Source organism: Piliocolobus tephrosceles, chromosome 12, assembly GCF_002776525.5.
Source record: "Piliocolobus tephrosceles isolate RC106 chromosome 12, ASM277652v3, whole genome shotgun sequence".
In the NCBI taxonomy this organism is placed as follows: Eukaryota; Metazoa; Chordata; class Mammalia; order Primates; family Cercopithecidae; genus Piliocolobus; species Piliocolobus tephrosceles.
The window spans coordinates 82,059,367-82,073,337 of record NC_045445.1 but is presented as its reverse complement, the minus strand read 5'-3'; the positions used below and the strand labels follow the sequence as shown (position 1 = coordinate 82,073,337).

Here is a 13,971-nt window from a genome sequence, read left to right as displayed (position 1 = left end):
AAGAGAGAGGGAGGGTGGGAGGAAGGGAGGAAGGAACCTGTTAAAGGGGATAGGACAAAAAAGTGGGTAAGGAAGGGGCCTGAGGAGGGCAGTTTGACCTTCTCCATTCAATCGAGGCTTATCAATGCTTATTTTTCAATCAGAGCAGTTCAGAGGTTGAAAGGAGTCTAGCAATCTCTATTGACAAACTGTTAATCATAGAAAAGACTAGGCTCCTGGGTTACCAGCCTATCCTAGATTTGGTCATTAAGGAAGATATTCATTCATTCATTTGACCATAATTAACACCAACCCACTATGTACCACGCAGTGTGCTAAGTGTTCTACATTCAACCCTCACAAGAACACTGTGATTATTTCCTTTTCACAGATTACAATACCAAGTCTCAGAGAGGTTAAGTAATGTCCAAACTCACAAAAATAGTGACTGGATTGGGTCTGATTGAGCAATCACTGTGTGCCAGATCTAGGAGTACAGAAAACAATACATTTCTTTTTTCTGCCTAAAGAACGCCCAGTCACCCTCTGGGACCAAACTGAAAATATCACCTCCTTTGTGAAACTTTTCTTAAGTCCCCTTCCCCCCAACAAGCAGAATTGATAACTTGCTTTTCTATACACCCTCCTGAAATACCACTTTTCACAAGTATGGTAATGATCTGCTTCCATATTCCATTTCTGTCACTTTGAGCACCTTGGTGACAGGGCCTGTGTTCATCTCCAATTGGATATCTAATAAGCATCCCAAACTCAACATGCTCATTTCTGAACAGCTGACCTTTTCCCCAAAACATGACCCCTCCTAAAACTGTCGTTATCTCAATTGATGGCAATTTCACATCTCCAGTTGTCCTGGCAAAAAATCCTTGGAACCACACCTTGTATCCAATCTGTCAGCAAATCCTTTCAGCTCTCCCTTCAACGTACACCCAGAATCCAACCACTTCTCATCATCTCTGGTGCTACCACGCTGGTCCAAGTCACAACCACCTCTCAGCTGGATCATTTCAGCAGCCACCTGACTAGTCTCACTGCTTCCACCCTCGCCCCATGGCCTATTCTCCGCAAAGAAGCTACACCAATCCTGCTAAACCCAAGTCACATCATGCCAGTTCTCTGCACAAAACCCTCCAATGGCACTCCATCTCTCTGAGAGGAAAGCCAAAATCTTTACATTGGTCTACATGGTCCTACACAATCTAGTCCCTTATTAAATCTCTGATCTCGTCTCCTGGCATTCTCCCCTCCCTTACTCTCTGTTAAAGTCACTTGATTCTCCTTGCTGTTCCTTGAGCAAGCCAGATGCACTCCTCACCAAGACCTTTGCACTCCTTACCCAGGACCTTTGCACTGGTCTCCCCTTGCCAGGTTTACCCTTCTGATGGCTCACTTCCTCGCCTTCCTCAATTCTTTGCTCAAATGCCACGTTCTTGGTGAAGCCTACCCTGACCAACCTACTTAAGATTCCCTCTATTTTAATTTCCAGTTTACGGTAAATACAGGGTACAGTAGTCCTCCTTTTTTTTGTTTTGTTTTTTTTTTTGAGGCGGAGTCTTGCTCTGTCGCCCGGACTGGAGTGCAGTGGCGGGATCTCAGCTCACTGCAAGCTCCGCCTCCCGGGTTTACGCCATTCTCCTGCCTCAGCCTCCCAAGTAGCTGAGACTACAGGCGCCCGCCACCTCGCCCGGCTAGCTTTTGTATTTTTAGTAGAGACGGGGTTTCACCGTGTTAGCCAGGATGGTCTCGATCTCCTGACCTCGTGATCCGCCCGTCTCGGCCTCCCAAAGTGCTGGGATTACAGGCTTGAGCCACCGCGCCCGGCCCAGTAGTCCTCCTTTATCCATGGGTAATATGTTCCAAGACCCCCAGTGGATGCCTGAAACAGCAGATAGTACCAAACCCTATGTATACTGTATTTTTCTGAAGTGATAACAAAGATGGCTACTAAGTGACTTATAGGTGTGTAGTGTATGCAGTGTAGATACACTGGACAAAGGGATGATTCACATCCTGGGTGAGATGGAGCAGGACAGCACAAGATTTCATTACATAACAGCATACAATTTAAAACTTATAAAAAGTTTATTTCTGGAACTTTCCATTTAGTATTTTCAGACTGCAGTTGACCATGGATAACTGAAACTATGGAAAGTTAAAACCATGAATAAGAGGGGGAGTACTGTATAAAGGAACGAGATAAATGACACCATGAGGAAAAAGACAAATCCAAAACAATTGACTGGCACTCTTCAAAAACTTGATGTAGTTAATTTTTAAAAAAAGATGGAAGACTTCCAGTTATGGACCCAGTTAGAATAGACACACCTCTCCCTATTCCTCACACTAAGTACAGCTAAAACTCTGGACATTATATATAAGACAAACATAAGAAGACTATGAAAGAAGAGGAAGGGGACAGACTAACTAGGAACCCCAGTGACCTGAACTCGAGGTGATGAGTTCCCTGGGTTTTCTTGTTGCATCAAATATTCCAGACCAGGTACTGGAGAAACCAGCAGCCTGGAAATGCCAATGGGCACAGACAAAAAAAAATGTAAACACCAATAACTGGCCTGTTCTCTCTAGCCATAAGACCAGGAAATGGAGTTTAGCCAGACAGAAAACTCTTAGACAGTAACCACCCACTGCAACCACACACCACAGAAAAAAAAACAAAAACAAAAAAACTGTAGCTGCACCCAAGCCAGCAAAGGCCGAGTAGATAACCCAGAGTTTCACTCCGGCCAGGCTACCCCGTACTCTGGGGTAGTGTCAGAGAAGGCTGAGTAGACAGCCTAAACTTTCATCCCCAAGGGATAACAAGACCCCCTTCCTGTTGGGTGGTGTCAGTGTCAGAGGAGGCCTGGTGGTGAGTCAGGACTTTCACCACAACATATCATTTAGTGAGGCCTCCCTCTCCTCCCCTCCCAAAATCTCTCTACCTCCTGACTGTGGTGTTAGTGGAAGCCCACCTGGGGAACAGTAAAAAGGCATTTCTGCCCCTTCCAGCTAGGGAGGCATCAGTGGAGGCCTAGTAGGGAGCTGGAATTTTTACCCCTGCACAGTAAAAAGGAGAAGCCCCCACCACACCTACCAACCAAGGCCAAGGAAGGAAATTGAACTTGAACCTCTACCTGTCAGTAACCCGGCAGTGGCCCTTTCCTCTGATGAAAATGGTGTCAGAAGAAGTCTACCAAAAACAAAAGATGTAAATGAAATCCAGAGTCTCATACTATAATATCCAGAAATTCCCAGGATGCAATAAAAATCACTCCATATCTAAGCCCAGCACCTATAGTCCCCGTTCCTCAGGAGGCTGAGTTAGGAGAATCACTTGAGCCCAGGAGTTCAAGGTCAGCTTGGGCAATGTAGTGAGACCCTGTGTCTTTAAAAAAAAAAAAAAAAAAAAAAAAAAAAAAAAAAAAATTCACTCATTATACCAAGAACCAGGAGACCTTCAATTTGAATGAGAAAGAGAAAGATTTCAACTATCTGACAAAGATTCTAAAGTGGCCAACAGAAAAAAAAAATGCTTCTATGAGCAATCTATGAGCAATTACAAACAAGGTTAAAACAAATTTAAAAAATAGCAAGTCTTGGCAAAGAAATAAGATATATAATGAAGAATCAAATAAAACTTTAGAACAAACTATAATAACCAAACTAAAAAACTCAGTGGATGAGCTCAAAAGGAGGATGGAGAGGACAGAGAAAAGAATCAGTGAACATAAAGATAGAACATTAGAAATTACCCAATCTGAACAACAATGAGAAAATAATAGACTTAAAAAGAAATGAACAGAGCTGGGCACAGTGGCTCATGCCTGTAATCTCAGCACTTTGGGAGGCTGAGGTGGGCAGATCACTTGAGCCCAGGAGTTCAAGACCAGCTTGGGCAACATGGCGAAACCCTGTCTCTACTAAAAATACAAAAATTAGCTGGATGTGGTGATGCACACCTGTAGTCCCAGCTACTCAGGAGGCTGAGGTGGGAGGATCACCTGAGTTTGGGAGATCGGGGCTGTAGTAAGCTGTGATTGTCCACTGCACTCTAGCTTGGGTGACAAAATGAAACCCAGTCTCAAAGAAAAAAAAAATGAACAGAGCCTCAGGGATGCTTGGGACTATAACAAAGGACTTAACATTTACGTAACTGGAGATGTGGAAGAGGAAGAGAAAGAGCATGGGGCTAAAAAAAATTACTCAAGAAATAATGGCTGAAAATTTGGAAAAAGACATAAATGAACAGGTTCAAGAAGTTGAACAAACCCCAAATAGGATAAACTCAAATTCATCCCAAGGCACACCATAATCAAACTTCTGAAAACTAAAGATGGGAAACTTGAAAGCAGCAAGAGAGAAACAACACCTTACCTACAGAGGAAAAGGAATTCAAATGTGGCCAGGCACAGTGGCTAATACCTGTAATTCCAATGCTTTGGGAGGCCAAGGCGGGAGGATTACCCAAGGCCAGGAGTTTGAGACCAGCCTGGGCAACATAATGAGACCTCGTCTCTACTAAAAATAAAAAAATTAACCAGGCGTGGTGTGCACCTGTAGTCCCACCTACTCAGGAGCCTGCTTGGGAGACTGAGACAGGAGGATTACTTTCAGGCCAGGAGTTTCGAGGCTGCAGTGAACTATGGTCACACCACTGCACTCCAGCCTGCTATATCTGGTGAAAATATCCTTCAGAAATGAGGGGGAAATCAAGACATTCTCAGACAAAGGAAAGCTAAGAGAATTTATTGCCAGCAAACAAAGAATGGCTAAAGGAAGTTATAAAAACTTACAGATGAATAATGGAACCATTTACATGTAATGAAACTTACATGTAAATGGTTCAGAAAAAGGGATAGATAGATAGATAGATAGATAGATAGATAGATAGATAGATAGATAGATAGATAGAGCATTAGCTGGGCATGGTGGCACACACCTGTGGTCCAGCCACTTGTGAGGCTGAGGTGGGAGGATTGCTTGAGCCCAGGAGTTTGAGGTTGCAGTGAGCCATGATCACATCCCTGCACTCTAGCCTGAGTGAGTGAGCAACACCTACTGTTCAAAAAATATAGATAGATGCATAGATACATAGATACATAGATAGAGCAAATATAACAAGTCAAAACAAGTCAAACTGTTGACTTGATAAGGAAGACATACAGTGGTGCCCACCGTATTATTCTTCCAATATTTTAGTATGTTTGTAAATTTTCATTTTTAAAAATGTTGGAGAGGATATGTGGAGGATAGATATATGATAAAGCAAGCATAGCAAAATGTTAATGAGAATCCTGGGCGGTGGGTAATTGGGTGTTCACTGTAAAATTTTTTGAATTTTTCTGTATGTTTGAAAGCTTTCATATTAAACTGTGGGGGCAAAAAACTTGAAAAAAAATCACAACTTGGTATCCTCCCCTACCTTTCCCAATCCATCTTACTGTGCTCTACTTTGTCTTTTTTCCATGGCACTTATGACCATATACACAGCAGGTCTTTGAATAATGTCGTTTTCTTCAACATCATTTTGTTATAACATTGATGAGGGAAAAAAAAAAAACTAAGACGATTCCTGGCCAGAGCCACTGTCTGTGTGGAGTTTGCACACTCTCCCCATGTATGTGTGGGTTTTCTCCGGGTATTCCAGGGTACTGCGCTTCCTCCCACATCCCAGTGCACGTTAGGTGAATTGGCGTGTCTAAATTGTCCCAGTGTGAGTGAGTGTGGGTGTGTATGTGAGTGCACCCTGTGATGGAATGGCATCCTGTCCAGGATTGGTTCCTGCCCTGTACCTTGAGCTGCTGTGATAGGCTCTGGCCACCCTTGACCCTGAACTGAAATAAGCAGATTGAAAAATGAATGAATGGATGGATGGATGCATGAAAGGATGGATGGATGGATGAATACAAAGTATTGTAAAATAAAAATGTGTAAAGTAGTTGATAATCATACAAATGCACAATAAACTATGAGGTAAGAAAGTGCTCATCGAGTCCACCATATTCGTGATTGTTTGCTTTTGAACTGCATGGTGGTAGGGAGGTGCTCCTTACAATTTTCGCTTTGCATATATTTATTCCTTGGTTCAACCCACCACCACTTCCACTGCTGTCACTCACTAGTTCACCAAAAATTAGGTAATTATTTACTTATTTTCATTAATCTTTCTATATGTGTGCATAGCTCACATTTATTTCAATGTTTAATATCAGAAGTGTTTTGGGTCTTTATTTAGAAGCTTGGTGATGTTTTGTGACCAGAAATATGCTGTAGGAACTTAGCTCTTGTTTATATTAATTAGCCTATGGTAAAATTGGTTTTGGTATGCGTTGTTTCAGTTAGTCACAATTTCCAAGGATCTACCAGCAACATTAAATGAGGACCTACTGTACTACATAATTCACTTATTTATTGTGTTCATTTTTGTCTGTGTCCTCTCACTAGGAGGTAAGCTCCCCAAGGGCAGGGATTTGTTCTGTTTGTTCTGTTTTATTTTGTTTGCTGCTATATCCCCAAATCCTACAACGGTGTCTGGCACATAGCAAGTGTTCCATGCATATTTGTTGAATTAAGAGTGAATCTCTGAGGGCCGGGCACGGTGGATCACACCTGTAATCCCAGCACTTTGGGAGGCCAAGGTGGGTGGATCACTTGACGTCGGGAGTTCGAGACCAGCCTGGCCAACATGATGAAACCTTGTCTCTACTAAGAAAATACAAAAATTAGCCGGGCATGGTGGCAGGAGCCTGTAGTCCTGGCTACTCGGGAGGCTGAGGCAGGAGAATCGTTTGAACCTGGGAAGCTGAGGTTGCAGTGAACTGAGATCACACCACTGCACTCCAGCCTGGGTGACAGAATGAGAATCCGTCTCAAAAAAAAAAAAAAAAAAAAAAAAAGAAGAAGAAAAGAAAAAAGAAAAAGAAAAGAAAAGAATCTCTGTATCCCTAATACCTAGGTCAAGGTCTTGCATGGAGTAGGTGCTCAATGAATATTTGCTGAATTGAACTGAGATGTAAATTCTGTAGGAGAACTTAGAATAGACCTGTCGTACTAGAGTGGTTCACAGCATGGACTCTGGAGTCAAATAATCAGGATTTGCATCCTGATTCTGTCACTTCCAGCTGTGTTACCTAGCTGTGTTAATATCTTTGAGCCTCAATTTCTCATTGGTAAAATGAAGATGATAATAGCATCAGCTTGGTAGGATTTGGGTTTGCATGTTATGCACTTAGGACTTTGTAAAGACCCAATAATTGGTAGCTAAAAACAAAACAAGAACTGCAAAAAAGATAGTCTTTCATGTACGTCATCCTTCCTCCATTCCCCCGACAAGCTGGGCCAGGAGAGGGTTAAGGAGATGTCCTTGGACAAGTATTCCTAAGCTCTATTCCAGACCCACAGAAGGGTTTCTCTCCTTCAAATCCCTTCTTACCTTTTCACCTGTCCTGGACTCTCGTCTTGATATCCTGAAGTTCCTTCCCCCATCATAACCATGCAGGGGTGGAGTGGAGGAGATAGGGGTTTGTGGGCCAGGGACAAGGACTTAGAGCTTTGTGTTAATCCCTGTTCTAGGGTTGAGTTCCTTACTGGTGATGGTAGAAGGTCAAGTGTGAGGTCACAGTAATTTCAGGGCCTAGAGAAAGAGAGAACAATAGTCTTGTGGAGGAGGTATTGACAGGACAGCGGGCCTCATATGCTTCTTTTTTCCTTGGTTCCCTGTAAGAGAAAGCACCTCCTTCACTCTGCTCCAACGTCCCTTGTGTCCATCCTGCTACCTCGTCTTTACTTCTGGTGGCCCCAGCTCAGAGCAAGCCTGGGGACCCATTGAGCATATCCCTGCAACTCCCTCTTGGAAGTGGGATGGGGTGGAGTGGGCAGAGGACAGGCTAAAATTGGCGATATAAGGGCACAAGATCGGGTGCCTGAGCTCTCTGGTGGCCCACGTCCTCTGCCCCCACCCTAGGGCCAACAGTTCCCTAGAGATTGGGGGAGCTGGGGCTGAGCCTGGGGGCGCCACTGCCTCTGTTCCTTTAAGGAGCGGCTGTTTAGCATTCCTACCGCTGCTGCTGCTGCTGCCTGCCTCTGCGCGCTGATTGGCTGGAATCAACTGAGAAGGGAGCCAGGGAGAGATGCTCTTGACTCCACTCAGATCCATCCTGGGGACCAGAGCAGAAGCGGTCCTCACAGCACCCAGTCTCTGCTTGAGCTCCCGCTTCTTCTTTGCCGCTGGGCCTCGGCCCAGGAGCCACGACGGGCGACACGGAGCCGCCAGTGCTGGAGGGGGAGCCGTGGGTGCGGGGCAGCGTGGGGGCCGAGGCCCCGGGACGCCCGCCCGGCCCCAGGCCCCGTTCAGCCCGGGCGCCCCCACGGGTGCCCCCCCCTTCTTGGTCCGAGCAGTGTGAGTGTGCCCGGGAGCCCGGCGGCGGCGGCGGCGGTGGCGGCGGCGGTGGCGGCGGCGTGGAAACCGGCGTGGGCTGGGGGGTCCGAGCCGCGGGGGGCAGTGCCATGCACAAGCACCAGCACTGCTGTAAGTGCCCTGAGTGCTATGAGGTGACCCGCCTGGCCGCCCTGCGGCGCCTCGAGCCTCCGGGCTACGGGGACTGGCAGGTCCCCGACCCCTACGGGCCAGGTGGGGGCAACGGCGCCAGCGCGGGTTATGGGGGCTACAGCTCGCAGACCTTGCCCTCGCAGGCGGGGGCCACCCCCACCCCTCGCACCAAGGCCAAGCTCATCCCCACCGGCCGGGATGTGGGGCCGGTGCCTCCTAAGCCAGTCCCGGGCAAGAGCACCCCCAAACTCAACGGCAGCGGCCCCAGCTGGTGGCCAGAGTGCACCTGTACCAACCGGGACTGGTATGAGCAGGTATGGACCAGCGGAGTGGGGAGCGGTGGGGCAACCCAGGAGGGCTGGAGAGTGGGGGCCTAGAGGCCTGGGATGCAGTAGGGGTCGCTGGGGCTCCAAGCCTGTGGACCCCGAGCCCTAGCATTGCAGCTGGGCAAAGAGAGGTGGTGGGAAATGTGTGGTTCCCTGTGTGGGTCTGTTTGGGGGTCTCCATTAGAAGGAGATTGGGAGGAGCCCTGTGTGTCAGGGGGTAAGGGCATGGCGGAGGGGCACATTTTCCTGTGTGGGGGAATTGGGTTTGTCTCAGTGTGGGGGTTTGGCAATGTCTCTGTGTCTGGCAGGGGGCGGGAGGTTCTGCGGGGGCTGCCTGTGGTGTGTGTCTCCACAGGAGGGGAGGAGGGGGCATGGTGCTCTGCGTAGGGGGGACATATGTGTGTGTATGTATGTTGGGGTGTGTGGAGGAAGACAGTGGAGCTGCCGGGAATCCGTGTGGAGGAGCCCATGTGCCCGGCTCACTGAGCTTCATCCCTCGATGCCATGAGTCCCTCTCCGTCCCAGTCCCTTTGTGTGTGGATATGCACATGGATGTGTGGAGATATCACTCTGAATGTGGAGAGGTCTCTGTAGAGGAGGCTGCAGGGATGGCTGTGTTTGTGTGTGTGGCTACATGTATATGTGTGTGAGCATGTGGCTGCAAGAGTGTGCACGCGTGTGCCTGGTGTGTGTGTGTGTGTGTGTGTGTGTGTGTGTGTGTGTTGTCTCTGGTGAGAGGCGATTGACAGGCAAGGGAGGGGAGAGGAAGGAGGCGAGAGACACGTCCCAAGCAAGGCTGAGAGGCTGCTGAGGACAGACTCTTTTGTCCAAGCAGCTCTGAAGTGTGTGTGCCGGGGTGGGGTGGGGGGGGGGGGGAGATTTGAAGGAACTGAAGCAAGCTTCCTTGCTCTAGAGCAGGCATGGTGCCTGGAGCCAGCAAGGGGCAGCTGCCCTGGTGCAGGGACTGGCCCCAGTGGGGCATGTCCCCCTTGGGTATCTCCAGATGTGAGAGGGCTCAGCCCCCCCAGCCCTGACTTGGCACAGCTTGGGAGCCCCTGGGTGCTGGGCACAACTCCGGCTTCCACTCCCAGCCTAAACTGCCAGCTTAGAAAATGGAAGGAGCATCTGTGGGAGAAGCAGCAAAATGGAGGCTGGGCTGGCAGAGCCAGGTCCCTGGCACGCAAGGCGGAGGGCCTGTCTGGTTATCTGGCTCTGCAGCTCCTAGGATGGGGAGAGAGGAAGAGGAGGCTTTGCTGTTGAGGGCAGGTGATGACCTCCCCAAGCTGGTGACCGTTCTGGCTGCCTCTGCCCTCTGGGGATAGGATGTGCTCTCACTCAGAGGCAAAGGTGGGGACTTCCTGGGGAGAAGAGCCCTCGGTTCTGGCCTTCTGTCTGTCCACACTTACTGCTTCCCCACATCCCTTGCCTTGGCCTCTTGCCCTTTCCAGCGAGTCCCTCTCTCTCCTTTGCCCCCTCTGTCCTGGAGGCCTTTCCCTTGCAAACACCCTCTTATGCTTGTCCTGCCTGGCTGGGAGACAGGTGGCAATCCCAGGCTGGGCCAATTGGCCAAGGTTTCTTTGCCAGGGCTGATCCCTGGATGGCTCTTGGCCCTGAGAACAAGGTCCCTGAGTAGGGGTGGGGGCTAGAGGGTGTACCACTGGGAACGGGAAGCCTCTGGGTACCACTTGGGCTGGGCTTGAGGCCTGGTTTGTCACATGTGGGCACACATGGTACACCAAATGCACACAAGAGCCACATGGGGGTCCTTTTGCTTGTGTCTGTTGCATGGTACCTAAGGTAGCTGTATTGGTTTCGGGTCTCTAAAGAGCCTTCAGTTCTTCTTCCTGGGGTCACAGACCAGGGTAAGGCTGCAGCCGGAGTCCTCCCACCAACTCCCACAGCTGTAGGGCCAGCCCAGAAATGGTGGAGGCATGACAAGCTAGTCCTCTCCCCCTCTCCTCCTCTCTGCTTCTTGAAGCCAAAGCTGTGTGGGGTGGAGGTGGGATGGGGGAAGCAGAGCAGGACATGTGGAGGAGCCCCCACCCTGGTTTCCAGCTCCCCCCTTCTGAGGAGCAGGCCAGAGTTCAGGGAAGGGACAACATAGCCAGAGAAAGGTGGGGGAGGGGTGCCAGGATACCTGGGGAGACAGGCAAGAGGGCTTTTCCATTCTTGGAGGTAAGAGTGAGAGCTAGCAGGCAGGTGCTGCTTGTATGTACAGAATCACATTTTCACTTGACAAATGGATGCACACATGTCCTGTCTGGGAGGCCATCTCTGTGGGTTGGTCGAATCACCCCTGTGTTTCCGACCTCTTCCCTTGCCTCTTCTTGCATGGCTACTGCATATTGAAGACCACGGACTCTGCCGCCAGTCAGTCTGTGGGTCACCAACTTCTCCCTCATGGGGAATCTTGTTTACCTTGCTCCAGTCCCACCCTTGGCTTTGTCTCTGACTCCTGACCAGCTCCCACCCTCACCCTTTCTGCTGGGAAACATGAAGGGCTCAGGGCCAAAACTCCTTTGGTAGAAAATGGATTAGGACTTTGACTCCTTCTGCCTATTTGAGGAATTGGGTTCCTGGAGTCCAAGAAGGAGGTATAGAGTGAAGACTCACGAGGTGCTCCAAAGTGGGGCAACTGTCCTTTCTCCCATGAGCTCTGCTGGGGTATGGGGATGAGTGACCAAAACATCAAGGGCCTTAAGAGCTTACTGTAACCAAAAGAACACCTAGAGATCCCATTGCTCTGCCGCTAACTCCCAGTGTGCCCTTAGGCACATCCCATGTCCTCTCTGGGCCTCCGTGTCACCTACTGTCACATGAAGGGGATAGGACAAGATGATGTCTGCTCTCCTTCCAGTTCGGACACAGTGGGAGTCTATGATCCCCCAGTCAGGGAGAACTGTGGTTCAGAAGGGGAAGGGTTATCTGTCTAGGCCACTGGGTATCCCCTATGGACACTGGGTGTGGCACGGTTTGCCCTCCATGCTCCATCTCTGCCATCCCCCTTAGGCCAGCCCTGCACTCCTCCTAGTGAACCCCGAGGCACTGAAGCCCAGCCTCTCGGTGAGTGCATCACTGGCTGGCTCAGTCTCAGACAATTGATCTGGGCTACATGAGCAGCTGGGTTTGGCCTGATATGGTTGGAAGCAAAGCAGGGGTGGGGGGTGAGTGGGGAGTGGCCTCTTCCGGGTTAGCCTGTCCTCATCTGTGGCCAAGAGGTGACCTGGGGTGCACTTGGGCTCTTCTACTCTGTGGGAGTAAGGGAGGAGGCAGACTGACCAAGGGGCAGATGACTGGAAGGGCAGGGGGCACTAAGGGAATGGCCTGTGTCTCCCCCTAGGTGAATGGCAGCGATGGCATGTTCAAATATGAGGAAATTGTACTTGAGCGGGTGAGTCTGCCAGGGGAGAAAAGCGGAAAGGGAAGGAGAGGGTTGGAGCCAGGAGAGGGAAGACCCCCGAATCATGGTTTTTTTTTTTTTTTTTTTTTTTTTTTTTTTTTGAGACGGAGTCTGGCTCTGTCGCCCAGGCTAGAGCGCAGTGGCCGGATCTCAGCTCACTGCAAGCTCCGCCTCCCGGGTTCACGCCATTCTCCTGTCTCAGCCTCCCGAGTAGCTGGGACTACAGTCGCCCGCCTCATCGCCCGGCTAGTTTTTTGTATTTTTTAGTAGAGACGGGGTTTCACCGTATTAGCCAGGATGGTCTCGAACTCCTGACCTCATGATCCGCCCATCTCGGCCTCCCAAAGTGCTGGGATTACAGGCTTGAGCCACCGCGCCCGGCCACCGAATCATGGTTTCAAGACCCATGGGGGAACCTGCATTAAGAGGACGGAGAAACAGCGGCCCTCAGAGGCCGCTTCACTGCATCAATCAATCAACTCACTAGCAAATATTAATTGACCTTGTTCACTGAGGCCTGGGGTATTGGGGAGGGGATGGGTTTCCCAGAATGGTCAGCAGAGGCTGGGTTTCTGACAAATGTGCCCAGCCTGCCATGGCCCCTTCTGAGACCTGGAGAACTAGCTCTGGGACATAAGGGGAGATGGGGTACCCAGAACTCTCTTTTTTGCCCTCAGAGTGAACAGACTGTGCCTTTCCTCCCACTTCTGCAGGGCAACTCTGGCCTGGGCTTCAGTATTGCAGGTGGCATCGACAATCCCCATGTCCCTGATGACCCTGGCATCTTTATTACCAAGATTATCCCTGGTGGAGCAGCTGCCATGGATGGGAGGCTGGGGTGAGATGGCCTGGAAGCAGGGTTGTGGGTGGCAAGGACAGGATAGAGATGAGCGGAGGAAAGCCTGCCCGGGCAGAGGGCACAGGAGGGGAGGACAGAGAAGTGGGAGGAAGCAGGAGAGGGAGTGGAGGGGTGGGGGCACAGTGTCATGCGTCTCGGGCTTCCCCCACAGGGTGAATGACTGTGTGCTGCGGGTGAATGAGGTGGACGTGTCGGAGGTGGTACACAGCCGGGCGGTGGAGGCGCTGAAGGAGGCAGGCCCTGTGGTGCGATTGGTGGTGCGGAGGCGACAGCCTCCACCCGAGACCATCATGGAGGTCAACCTGCTCAAAGGGCCCAAAGGTGCGGCCCTCCAGGTTCCTGTGCTCCAGCCAGAGCCCTAGGCCCCAGATCCCATCTGGCCCCATAGGGAATTGGAAGGGAATGGCCTTACTCCTTGCCTGACTCCCCCTGTTCCAACTCACAGCCTACGTTTTTGACCTCAGGCCTCACCCTTACTCATCTCGGGATGGCAGCTTAGTGTTTGGATCCCCCGGAGGGAGCTCCTGTGGGGCCAGTGGGTTGGCGGGGGGAGGGGGCTTGGATTTGGGATCCACAACACTTTAACCTCTCCTTGTGGGCCTCTCCCACCCCCTGCTGGTTCCCACTCAGGCCTGGGTTTCAGCATTGCTGGGGGTATTGGCAACCAGCACATCCCAGGAGACAACAGCATCTACATCACCAAGATCATTGAGGGGGGTGCTGCTCAGAAGGATGGACGCCTACAGATCGGGGACCGGCTGCTGGCGGTGAGACAGACTTTACGGGGATGCCCAAATGGTAGGGTAGGGAGGAGGAGCTCCAGTACCCCTCACTCTGC

The 13,971-nt window shown here is 50.3% G+C and overlaps 1 protein-coding gene across 1 annotated transcript in view; it reads left to right on the top strand.

The window, feature by feature from the left end:
- Positions 1-8,158: 8,158 nt before the first annotated feature.
- The window catches only part of DLG3 (discs large MAGUK scaffold protein 3), a 30,443-nt gene continuing 24,630 nt past the window's right edge, over positions 8,159-13,971 (top strand). The window contains exons 1-5 of the mRNA XM_026451790.1: positions 8,159-8,862; positions 12,215-12,265; positions 12,988-13,112; positions 13,285-13,454; positions 13,764-13,900. Coding sequence (XP_026307575.1) covers positions 8,506-8,862; positions 12,215-12,265; positions 12,988-13,112; positions 13,285-13,454; positions 13,764-13,900 — 840 coding nt within the window. The 5' untranslated portion in view covers positions 8,159-8,505. The remainder of the gene's footprint in view (positions 8,863-12,214; positions 12,266-12,987; positions 13,113-13,284; positions 13,455-13,763; positions 13,901-13,971) is intronic.